The sequence below is a fragment of the Poecilia latipinna genome, unplaced genomic scaffold (genome assembly GCF_001443285.1).
Source record: "Poecilia latipinna isolate Pla-1442-1.1 unplaced genomic scaffold, P_latipinna-1.0 Scaffold652, whole genome shotgun sequence".
Taxonomy (NCBI): domain Eukaryota; kingdom Metazoa; phylum Chordata; class Actinopteri; order Cyprinodontiformes; family Poeciliidae; genus Poecilia; species Poecilia latipinna.
The window spans coordinates 294,994-307,685 of NW_015113268.1; the positions used below are offsets into that span (position 1 = coordinate 294,994).

The 12,692-nt window shown below is 36.5% G+C and overlaps 1 protein-coding gene across 1 annotated transcript in view; it reads right to left on the reverse strand.

Annotated features, from left to right (window-relative positions):
* The window catches only part of LOC106954391 (protein kinase C-binding protein NELL1), a gene marked incomplete at its 5' end in the record, with an annotated part of 223,598 nt that overhangs the window by 158,643 nt on the left and 52,263 nt on the right, over positions 1-12,692 (reverse strand). The window contains 3 exons of the mRNA XM_015043858.1: positions 1,110-1,183; positions 3,290-3,392; positions 6,377-6,511. Of these exons, the coding sequence (XP_014899344.1) occupies positions 1,110-1,183; positions 3,290-3,392; positions 6,377-6,511 (312 nt within the window). The remainder of the gene's footprint in view (positions 1-1,109; positions 1,184-3,289; positions 3,393-6,376; positions 6,512-12,692) is intronic.

Here is a 12,692-nt window from a genome sequence, read left to right on the forward strand (position 1 = left end):
TATTTCACAACCTAAAATTTAAAATTGGCAACAGAAGCTCAGGATACATTGCAGAGTCTTTGCATCGATGATTAAGATCAATATTCCAATAAAAAATTAGCTGCATTGATAAAAGTGAAGTTCCTCTTATTTTCAAACCTTAACTCCATTTATCAGGGCAAAATTCACAAACTCTTATCTGATTTTCACTGAACTCAGTGTAGTGCACTATAGAAACCTAACATGTTTGTTGATGGTTTATAGGCTGAAAATGATCATTGATCACAGCCAATCAAAGAAAAAATTGGCTTTTCCAGTTTCTGAGCAGTTGATTGGCCTGAAACCTGAACTGTCAATTTTGACAAAATATCAGATTCAATTCCAACCATACAGTAATTAAAGGATAACTTCATTATCACTTGTATCAGAGATTTGGCACCAGCACAATTTGCAACGTGACTCAAAAACCATAATCAGGGTCACACAGCTTGGGTCACCTGCCTTTAATGTACTGCATATTATGGTCCAAAGCAGAAACCCTGACAAAGAAAAACAACTCTTTCTTGAAATCAAACCATACAAATTGGTCATTCATATCCATTTTTAAGAGTAAAATTTCCTGAAAGCTTGAAATGAAGCCTTAGAATAAAGTATGGTGATATTTGTGGCTCTCAGAGGATTAATGAAGTGTCCAATAATCCCCTATGTGCTTATTTATAAGCAGTTACATTAATAAAATGGTAATTTCCTCCATAAAATGCTATCTTTAAAGATAAAGGCTTTCTCGCTGAGGAAAACTCACATTTATTCTGTGCTGATCTGGAAAAATGACTCCCATTATAAACCTCGCAGTGATGGAGTTTCAATCAGGCTCAGGCCTTTGTTTAGCTGGCTTCATGAGTTATTCTAATTACCTGGCTATCTCACCATTAGAGTAAAAATAGGCAGATAGAACAGATTGTAGGAGGGTGGGAAAACTAATACAGCCTGATGGCTAATTGAATTACACACCAAGTGGTCCACTGCATGCAATCATTGTACATTTCCCCTGAAAAGATGTGCCTGGTGACATTATTGTAGATAAGATGATAAATGCTAGAGAAAGGATAAGCATATCAAAAAAATTATACCTTGCATTCCCTGCAAGTCCTGGAAAGAAAGCGTTGACCCTCTGAAAACGTCTGTCCCATGTAGGTACACTTAGCTGCAGAGGATAGAAAATTATTAGATTAAAATGCTTTGTTGTTTTCTTCAAGATAAATAAAGTAGCTGCAAGAAATAAAAACCTTTTGGCTAACCAAGTACAAGCAATAAAGGAAAAGAAAGTTTCAAATGTAAAGGTCTGCATTTTTAAATGTAGCTGCAACATTTTTTTTTTTTTCCTTGCTGATGAGCTTAAGTGGAGGCGAAACGAAACAGCACATTAGGAACACAATAGATGAAGGTCTTATAGCATATCCCTCTGGTGATAAATCAGAAATAGTAAGTGAGCCACATGATGCGAAGTCCTGCTTTCCTCCTCTCCAGGGTGCTGGACCACAGCATGCTCTGTCACAGCTCAGGAGCACAGCTTCCTCGTTCTTCTGTGCCAGAGCTCTGATGTTCGCAGAGGAGCAAGAGGAGGAAGGAGGAGTGAGCGGAGGGACAGAGGGAGGCGAAGGAGGGCTGAAATTATTCAGGCGCTCTATTCTTCAGGGATTTCTTTCTTTTTTTATGCAGTGTATTAAGAAAGGCACAGCTGTCTGTGTGTCTGGGAGTCCATGCTAGAAATCTGTGTGCTTAAACCTTTGAAATATTGCTTATATATCAGCGTGTATTGAAGACAGCTGTGATCTTTGCTTCATGCTGATAGAACAACACTAGTTATGCAAGTTGTTAATCTAATTGAAACTACTTTGAAAATATACATTAGTGTGTCTAATTTCTCCATGCATTTGGCCTTTAAACCACAAAATCCACTAATTAGAAATAACACAATGACCTCATGCCTAATTGTGCGTGGTCCCAGTAGAGGAATGGGTTACGGTCGTCATGGTAGATGTGCTGTACTACCAATGTTAGCTGCAGATCGTTTTAGGCTTGTGAGTGGTGATGTGGATCAGACCTGTTTGTACAGCACAGACACTCAATTCAATTGAGATCTTGGGGAATTTGGAGGTCAAGTCAACACCTCCAGCTTGTTTTGCCTCTCAAAACATTCCTGAACCATGTTTGCTTTGTGACAGGGTGAATAATTCTGCTCAAAGAAGCTAAAAGAACCTTGATTGTTCTGCTCTGTACTACTGTGTCAAGCGATCAACAACTTGATCAGTTTTGATTGATCAAGTTGTCGAGCCATCTTTATGCGGTTCTTGACAAACTTGCTAAAATTCTTCCACTTATCCATTTTTCCTGCCGTGATGAGTTTTTTTTTTACATCACCTGTCTTTAGTCATAATGTTATGCCTCAGAATAGAATAGAATAGAATAGAATAGAATAGAATAGAATAGAATAGAATAGAGTCATTGTCATTATAACAATGAAACATTCTACAAATAAATTTGTGTGAAATTCACTAGATAAAAATGTCCAACTTAAAAACATACGATGAAAAATGACTTTTATTGCACTTTGAAAAAGGTTAACTTAAAACTGTACTAGATTTTCTTTAAATAACTTTAAAATAGACCATGTCAAATTGAACACTTAGCATTCAGAATGGTGATGACAGGTGAAAACTGTCTCTCTGTTAGTTCTAGTCTTTATAGATCTTCATAGATTTGTGGGAAATAAAAAAGAAACAGAATAGTGATCCAATAGGTTGACAAATCTGATATATTGACTATGAAATATACACATTTAGTTTAAAGTACTAACATGCAGCAACCTTTATACTTTAAGATAAAGAGCAGCACCACAGCCACTGTGCTACTGATAAGATATTTTTTTCTGAACTGATATCTAAACTACAAATTGAAACTGTGATAAGAATAACTTTGAAACACACAAATTCAATAAAGCCCTTAAGAAATGTTATTGTGACTTGTTGTCAGGTCTAATTAACAAACCAGTGAAGTGCTACAATCTGACGCTCTGCTAAAATACCCAACAATTATTACTGGTTTATTTAAGTAAACAAATTCTGGTGCTTTTAATTACAGCCCAATGTTCATTTCAGGGGGGTCACAGTCTGCGATTCGTTTTTAGATGCTGTGAAAGCAGTATCCATCTGCACACTGTGAAACATTATTTTGCAAAGTAACTACATAGATCTGCGATGGATATGCCTATATCTGACTTTCTGCATGCGGTGTATGTGCTAATACTTACGTCGGCACGTTTTACAGCAAGTCCCATCAACATGTACAGGCAGCATGTCATCTGAGCAATTTGCTGGAGGACAGAAGATCCTGCGACACTCCACCACACCGTTCTTTTGGATCATTATGAAAGAAAAAAAAAACAATTACAATTTCTGTTTCCAAATTAGTTAAATTAATCTGCTGTGTCTAGGGGGTCTTGACAAAGACACGTTTAAATGACTAAACCAACAACTTTTATTGTTCCCATTATATTATTTTATGTGACCTGCATCCCAACCAATCATACAGCTGCATGTTTACTCCGCCAATTAAAAATGTACCGCTTATTTTATGTGCACAGGTTTCATAAAAATGCAATGAATTTGGTTTTCCCCAAAAAATCTAAGTTTGTTTAATCCTTACAATTACATTCACTGCAGTAGAGAGACTGTGTTGGTTGTTGCAGTTTCCTGTCTTTGTTAACTCAAACTACACACAAGTAAATGGAACCACAATTAAATATGAGCTAAATCATCGAGTCTCATCAAAACACAGAAATAAACCTGTTAACATTGACTTAGTGACGGAATAAAGAGCGAGTTTACTAAAGTCTGAGTTGAATCAAAAAATGTCAGAAATACTAGATGGGATAAAATATACATCGCTGTCAAATTAAGTAACATACAACATTTTCATATGACAACTTTAATATAATGTTGGACTAAAACTTATTTGCATAAATTGGCTATGAATCAGAAAAATTCTGGTCTGGACGTTCTGGGATGTTTCTTTTAGATTCTCCACAGATTTGCAGTTGGATTCAAGATCACATAACAGCTTTAAATAGAAACTTTTCATATCTAAAGACATATGTCCTCTCCCAACAGCCTTTTGTCATTGAAAACTCCATGTTACATATATTTTAATTTTAACTATGTGGTAATTTGCTTTGCTAGTGCTGCTCAGAAACCTTCCATTAATGCATGATCTGACATGAACTGAAAAAAAAAAAACACTCCATCAAAAACAACACCGTCTCCTTTGCATTTATTCACAGAAAACATCCCTCGGTCTTTTTTTCAAACATTGCTTTCAGAACCAGCTTAGGCAAAAATGTAATCTCAACATTTCTTTTTTGGATGTGATTGAAAAAGTTGGTATTAGACACAAAATGTCAGAGTTGCACTTATAATGCCTAAGGCAAGTCTAAAACATATTTGTATAGAGTTATATTGAGCAAGTAGCACACTGGCAGTAGTTTCACTGCCTCTGCTGCAGCTATCAGTGCTACTGAAGCCTGTTCTATACCTCCTGATTACTGCTGATGTGTGGGTTTTTTTTCTGATTTCACCCCTCATCTTATATTCTTTGCCTGCATTCTGAAGTGTCTGGTATTTTTTGAGGCAATTATTTGCTTGGTGGAGGGAACCAGGGGTCCCCGATAGAAACATTTTTGTTTAAAACTGACAAAGTTCTGCTTTTCACACTTCTTAACTTATTCTTGAAGTTCAGCTGACTGGGAACCACAGTACGTTCTGTGAATAAAGCAACTCTTGTTAATGATGTGTTAAATGCTTTCATGCAAAGTGTGTTCCAGTTTGATCTATAGCCTCTACTGTTTTAAACTAAAACCCATCAGATTTCAGAATAAAAGAAACCACATTAATCACTGAGACCGCACCGTTCTTGAGTAGCCTGTTGATGTGAGGTAGTTATTCAAACCCTTAAGGACTGCATTAATTTCTGAGCCTGATATCTCTCTCTGCAAGCGCCTCTTCATTTCATGAGTCATCAGAAATGATTCTCCTAGGACGCAGCGGTTATCAGTTAATGGCATGTCCAGGGGAGGAAACCAGACTGACTAAACTCTTTACTGTGCTTGATGTGCTTTGATGCAGCAACTCTAAATCCTCAGGACCAAGAATGCCCTGATTAAACACACTGCAAGTCTAGCCCCTATGTTTGAATGCAGACAGCCAGGTAAGGAAGCCTATTAGAGAATGTTTGCTGTGTTAGAAGGTTGGCACAGAGTGAGAAGATTGGAAAAAAAAAAAATGCTAAGAAAACTTGGGGTTGCAATGACTTGCAATCTATTGTGATCTGCCATCAGTATGTGACATTGCATTGAAACGGCTCCAGTTGTCATGCTATCATATATATGGTTATTTATTTTTTATTCACTTTCTGCTGGTGGCTTTGCATTGCTCTGAAATCCTGCAAAGGCTTTAAAAAATGATGTGCTGCGAAGATAAAAAAAGAAGGATTGTGGATCAAACTCCTGAACATTACCTGCAGCAATCTTTACTGACAATAACTGGAGTCTTCACTAGAGACGCACCAATCAGGCGTTTCCACGGCAATAATGATTTCTGGTTTTCTATGGCATGTTTTTCTTTTCTTTTTCTTTTTAGCCAACTGTAATTTTTCAACAATTACCTTAATACAGGAAGACATTTAGCATGGTGGAGACGTTTTAACTCATGCCTGACAAGAACTGACTGAGGGGCAGTATTATGTAACATTGACTTTCTTTAAGCTTTACATCATGTTATTCTCTCATCAAAAACATACCTAGAGTGTTGCTTTGATTCTTTTATGTATATACGAGAAATACTTTAATCTCCATGGCAACCATTCAGCTGTGCAAAACGTCTGGTTGAACCTAGCTCTTCCTCGGAGCTGCACCTTACATAGCAGCCCTCCCCTGTCACTGCCCCACTCTGCTCCTTCAGACTAGCCAGCAACAATTAGCAAACACCTGGTGGAACTCAGCATCTGCTTAGCTCGTTATACAAGCTATTTCTTATTGCAATGTTAGTAAAAATGTTATTAAAGAGTTAATAGAGAAGCGATGTAGTGAAGGCAGAGTTTTTAAAAAGAGGGATCATATTTCAAGTCAAATTTCTTTTAAGATTTCTTTTAAGTCATATTTGATACGTATAGCATTATTACATCAACTGAAGGTAACGGTTACTTGACTGTGCTATAAAATGGCATTATGTGCTTGGAAAATACACAATACTGCCCCTTTGAAGCATACTGCAGTTTTTACTGTTTATTGGACAATATATAGTAATGAACAGGTTTCTTGGCTTTCTGACAGGGTAACACTTACCTTACAAGCACAGTTCCTGCAGTTTTCCGGCTCCACCCACAGCTCTTTGTCCCGGTACACCAGGTTGTTGGCGCTGCAGGTCCTCTCGCAGTGACACCCCTCCAGTTGGGTCAGTCTAGACTCTGCATAGTTCAGCTGCACACACAATCAAAAAAGCCATTTGAAATCTGAAAACAATAGTTGCTCGTCACCCGTCTCCGCCGCCCGTTCCTCATCTTCTGGTCAAGTTTTACGGAGAGCTTCTCCACCAAGAGTCACTCTTTTAAAGGGCAAATAAAATAAAAGGGGATCATCATTCAGCTCCAGCTCCTCACCTCAGGCAATGATCTGCTGAGATATGACAGAGAGGAATGACGGCTCCCACTCTGCCCTTCTCCTCCTATTTGTGCACCTTCATCAATTTATTTTTCTTCAATTTATTTCATACTCGCTCTCCACTATTGTCTCTCAGCAAACTAACTCAGAAACGTGGCAAAGCAGCACCTCTTGGATGGGGGCTGAAGGTGAGCTGCGCTTTAAAGCCACAGTTAAAAATGTATCCACATTTCAGCCAAAATTATGTAGCCACAAATATGTTAGCATAGCTGCTTGACGTTTAAAGAAAACATTTGGAGCTGCATTTGTCAGCAATGATTAATTCTGTGAATAAGGAATGTATCAATTATTTTCTAATCAAACAGCAAATTAACTTAAATAATATGATAACTGCCACACTGTGACACAATTTGCTTTTACAGTGATATTAATTATAGTTAACAGATGAGGTAGATGTAGCGCTAAGTAGGAATACGAGTTAAAATATGACAGTGTTAATTTTTACTCGTTTCTTACATAAACTCCAAATCTTTTAAATGAATAACCCCTTTCTATTATTAACAGGTAATAAATAATGAACTGCTGCTGCAAAAAAAAAAAAAAAAAAAGTGATACCTACACCATCAACTAAAAAACAAATCTGTTCTAATGAGTTCCTCAAACTTCCTCGGTTACTTCACTAAAGTTTTCACGCAGATGCTCATCAACTTAGGAAAATGTTGAAAACCAATCATAAAGGATGAAGGCTATATTAATCAACTGATTAGGAGAATCTTCAAATGGAAGAAAAAATCTTTTGTCACCATCTCTGCATGTGATTGACCAACAGAGGTCATTGTAAGTTACTTTACAAAATGAAGGAAGGGAATGTTTAACCCAAAATGGCACAAGACAAAAACACGACAGATTATGTTAAATTTGGAGGTCAAATGAATATGAAGTAAAGAGTATATATTGTAACTAAAAGTACTTTGCCCTGTTCACTTCAGCATCTGATTAGAATGCAAAAGTGCTTGGTTCTTGTCCGTCATTGTTCTGTTGATGAACCTCTGGACATCAAACGGATCAGAACAACTGATCCGTGTGTGTGTGAAACTGGGTGAATGAGGCTTTAGTGTGAAGTGCTTCATATTGTTAATATGATTAGAAAAGCACTAGAAAAAGTCTCCATTTACAACTCCAACATCCTGTATAAACATTTTATACAGGATATTAAACTGTGCCAGTTCAGATATCAGAATATCTGAACTGGCACAAAACTTAATATTTAGATTTTTCCGATTTGTATATTTTTATACAAATGAAACCTGATTTTGTGATTAACACTTACATTAAGTGTTTACTCATTAAACACTTCATGCATTTAAATATACGCACTTGCATGGTTTATGGTCCCAGACTGGCTGGTCAGAGTATATCAAAGTTTTCAACAGCAGCAAAAGACCACATCGCGGTTCACTCAGCTAAAAACAAGAAAACAGAGGCTACAATTTGAGCAATCTTTTACAATTCGTAGACTGGAAAAATGTCTGATCTGATCAGTTTCAACTTCAACTGCAACATATAGATGATTCAGTCAGAGTTAGTCATAAACAGATTAAAATCAAACATTCTGTCTTGTATCAGTGATTCAGGCTGACTGTGTTTTTTGTGCCTGTAGTAGCAAATGATTATTGCTTAAATAATCAGCATGCATTCTGTTGTTGGCCATGTCTTCCCTATATGACAACAGTGTGCCAAACCTCTTCTGGCTATTTGCAGCAGAAAAATGCACCATGTGACAAAGATGAAACAATCTCACACCGTCTTCCACAGTTACCAGAGCTCAATCTAACAGAGCACCTTTACAATATGGAGGAACGAGCAGAAACTTTCAGCTGGTAGCTTTTTATTTATTGTTTTACATGTTCAAAAAATAAAAAAGCTGGTGCACATAACAGATACACAGAAAGGTGATACACATTATTTACCTGAGGCAGTTCATCTTTCTATGCAGATATGCAGAAGTTCAACAGAAAAACTGGCACACCTGTTGTTGAACTGAAGAATTGCTGAACTAGAATCAAGTTAACATTTTGAACCTTTATTCATCTGAAATGTTTTGTGTGGGTTTGAAAGGAGTTCCTCTGAGGTGAGCTGTGAAGAGCTTTAAATCTTCTCCGTAAACGGAATGTGGGAAATTATTTTGGCTTTTGTAAAGCACAGACTTTATGATGTGGTTTAGGTCATTTCTAACCAGAAATGCGGCGCATAGTAAAAGGTTTAGAAGCACAAGTAGTATATAAATAACTGCCTATGTGGAAGGTGAGGCGATTTTTAAAGTCCCATTGATATTACCAGGCAGGTCCATCTCAGAAATTATAGGTCTACTCGAGAGAAACTGGTTACACCCCCACCCCTCTCCTCTCCTCGGCGACTCGGTCAGGCCTCAGCTTCAAAAGTGGAGGAGTTGGTGCGATGGAAGCTTCTAAGGAAAAATGAAAAACACTAGATGTCACTGAGGCATTTTGCGCTGTTTAAAGGGGTCCCTGGTGAAGAGCTGTGAGTGGTGGAGACGCGTCTCAACAGACCTCTAAACAAAATGTTTGAAATGCAGTTTCAAAGGCTTGGGGTCTGCCTCGAGGCACCGCCGAGGAATACCTCTCCTGTACAACCTGAGCATCAAATGGCACCATGATGCAGCACAAAGGACTCAGGGGCTAATAGGCATGTAGCTTCTATTGTCAATACACAAGGCAAGAAGACATGAAAGAATAAAACATTTTACTTTTTAAAATATCTTTATAAGGGAAGACAAGTGGAAAAATGCTAGAGAAAAAGTACTTAGTGTATTCATTTATTTTGTAATTTTTGCTTCTAAAATTCGAGGAGCCACTGAGATCTGCAGCAATTAGATGCATTTTATTTAAAACCAAGATAATTAATGATGCCGTATGTTAGATTGTCCAACAAATAATTTCAAAAATAATAATTTTGCATCATTTATTTTAATTCTGAGAATACTTCAAAGTGTTGGTGAAAATAATCACACACTTTAATCTTTGCAGAAACACTTTGATTATCACATTTGGACATCCATTACTTGTAGAGCAAACATATTTTCACTTCTCAAATTTGAAGTAGCATATTTTTGATTTAATGTGCAATAGATTTATAAATGTATGTGTAATCTATCTTTCTTCAAATTTCCAGTTTATGTCGTTTATCTGATTATCTTCCTCCTTGTTCCAGGTAGTCCAGACATTACCGTTCATCATTATGTCAATGGCAAATTTATTTATATAGCACTTTAATAACCTCTCTCTTCCAAACTTTTTTGCAGTTAAATTATTGCTAAAATATTTTAAAATATGTATAAATATTTATAAAATCTAATGTGATATCCTGCATATTTAAAAAAAAAGAAAGAACACGTTATGAATAGTATTAAATATCGAGCTAAAATCTGTGTTTCAGTTATATGTAATGTCATAATGAATATGTAACTCAGAATAAAGGATCCAGTCTGTTCATCATGTCCTCAGATTACACCGTTGCAGATCGTCAGAAGTTGAGTTAGTTAAAAACGCCAAAAATGATCCAACAATATTTCATTTAATGCTTTAAAGCTGTAAAATAAGTGTTTCCTCTGAAAATCTTTCCCTTTTCAGAATGTTTAAAGGAGCTACCAAAGTAGTCGGTCCCAGCTGCAAACTAAGCACCGGTTAAGACAAATTCTATCTAACTATTGACAATTGTCAAAATTTTGACAATTTATTTGGAATTGTCGGAAAAAAAATAACTTGACAGTAAAATACTTTGCTGTTCAGTGAGTTAACATTTCAAAAGTATCTGTCTTTGCTGCCCCACTCAGCTGTAATTAACGTCTGAGCTTTACAAACACAATGTCTCTCTAAAAGTAAAAAAAAAATACAATAAAATTATATGTTCAGACAGGCAAATATGACCCCATGTGCCATCTATGTTATTTAGCAATAAACATTTGATTACACATTCAAATAACATGCAAATTTGATCTTTTCAGTTGTAAACTGTACTGCAGGTTATGTTGAATGTCTCTGGAAGCAGAATTTAGAAAAACCTTCAGCAAACCTTGTTTAAAGTTTCAGCTGCAGCTCAGTGTATCTTGTAAAACTGTCAAAATAAATAAAGTAAATCTTGATGCTTGTCGAAAAGTAGATGGACTCAGCACTGCACCCAGTTTGAGTAGATTATCAAACTGGGTGCCCAGTGTTGAACACAAAGAGCATCGCAGAAATCTAATGCTTTTAAGAGCCTCTGTGCTAATTAAATAGGTGGGGGTTTAAATCGGAAAGCTTAATAGGAAATAACCAGGGGAATTTTTTTCACTACAAGTAAAAGCTCTGTGATTTCCGTACACGATTTGCTCCTTCCAATAAAAGACAGAAGTGTAATACATGCAAATTCTACCATGATTATCCACACACAGAGGGGCTTAGTGTCATCTCACCTCACCTTGACACTCGGCTTCACAAACTAAGGTGCCAGCAATTATTCGCTGCATGCTCCATCCTTCAATTTTCCACTGCATAGGCAGAGAGCCATTTACAGCAGGAGATGACTACATCCTCCCCGCTGTGGCTTATATGTGAAGTGAGGTCAGGTGGCAAAAGGTCGAGCTGTGCTCATGCGAAGGAGGAGGCACTAACACAGCAGTAGGGTAATGGTCACCATCTCAACCTTATTTACACCCAAAATGTTCCAGATCTCACTCACCCACTGGGACGTCCTTGCCTCATCCACTTCTACCTGGTATCACACACACACACAGCTCATAACACACTCATGTTGATGGCTTATGCTTATCCATTGAAATGGATCACTTTTTCCCAAATGGCTTTCCATAGCACATTCCCTGTTAGTCTCCTGCTGAGTTGATGCAGTCACCATTTTCTGAAAACTCTCTAAACCTTGTTTGTACCTTGTGTGTACAACTCAGACCAATCTAAGAAAGAAAGGCAAGAAAATGTTTTCAGATTTTATAATCCACATTCAGCTTTCATATCCCTCGCCGTCATCAGCTCTAGATTGTGACAGTCATCATCCCAACACATCTAAAGATTTTTAGATCTGACAGATTCTTTGTCTATTTCACTGTTTTGTCACTTGAAGGTTTCTTGCCTTGTTTTTGTACTCCATCAGTTAAACTTATTGAAACTTCATGCATTGACAGAGTACAATATTTAAAAATGTACAAAGAACATCACATTGCTTTACAAAACAATATTCAGAACAGATTTGTAAAATGAGAAATCAAATTAAAGTTAAGAGGAAGAGAGATTAAAAAAAAGGTAAATCAAAATAGTGATGATGGAAAGATGCATTTCAATTGAACTAGTCAGTTTAGCAAACAATCAGAATCTTTTCCTGCGTTTAGAACAAATTAGAAAATCATCATGATGAATTCATGCGGCATTGAATAAACTGATGTGTTTTTGTGTGTTTTAAATGTGTCTCTTATGAGGTGAATAGATATCTTTTATGTGAATGGGGCAGATATAAGGATATACTTCTTTCTGCTCCTTTTCATTCATGATTTCTTTTAGATGTATATGAACTATTCATATTTATTATGAAGTGGATGAAATACAAAAAAATGAATTAAAATTAATTTATTGATTTTAATCATCATTTTCTTTTGCTATCTGATTTGCCGCTGACAATCTCCTTATCACACAACTGTGAAACTTTTTTTATTACTAATATTCACACATAAATTCAAAGACCAGGCACCTAGATATGGTGCCGACATATCCACAATGTTAGGAAAATAGGTCTTTTAAAATGGGTGAAGTTGAGCAATAGTTCTGTCACACTTATACATTTCTGGTGAAAAGTACTATTATTACATTTCACCAAAAAGACTTTTCAAGTTCTAACTTCAGAGCCTTGAAAATGTATCCATACCTCACAAAATTATCCACATTCTGCAACAGCAAAACTTCAATATTGAATGGTTGTTTGTATTTATGCCCCTTTA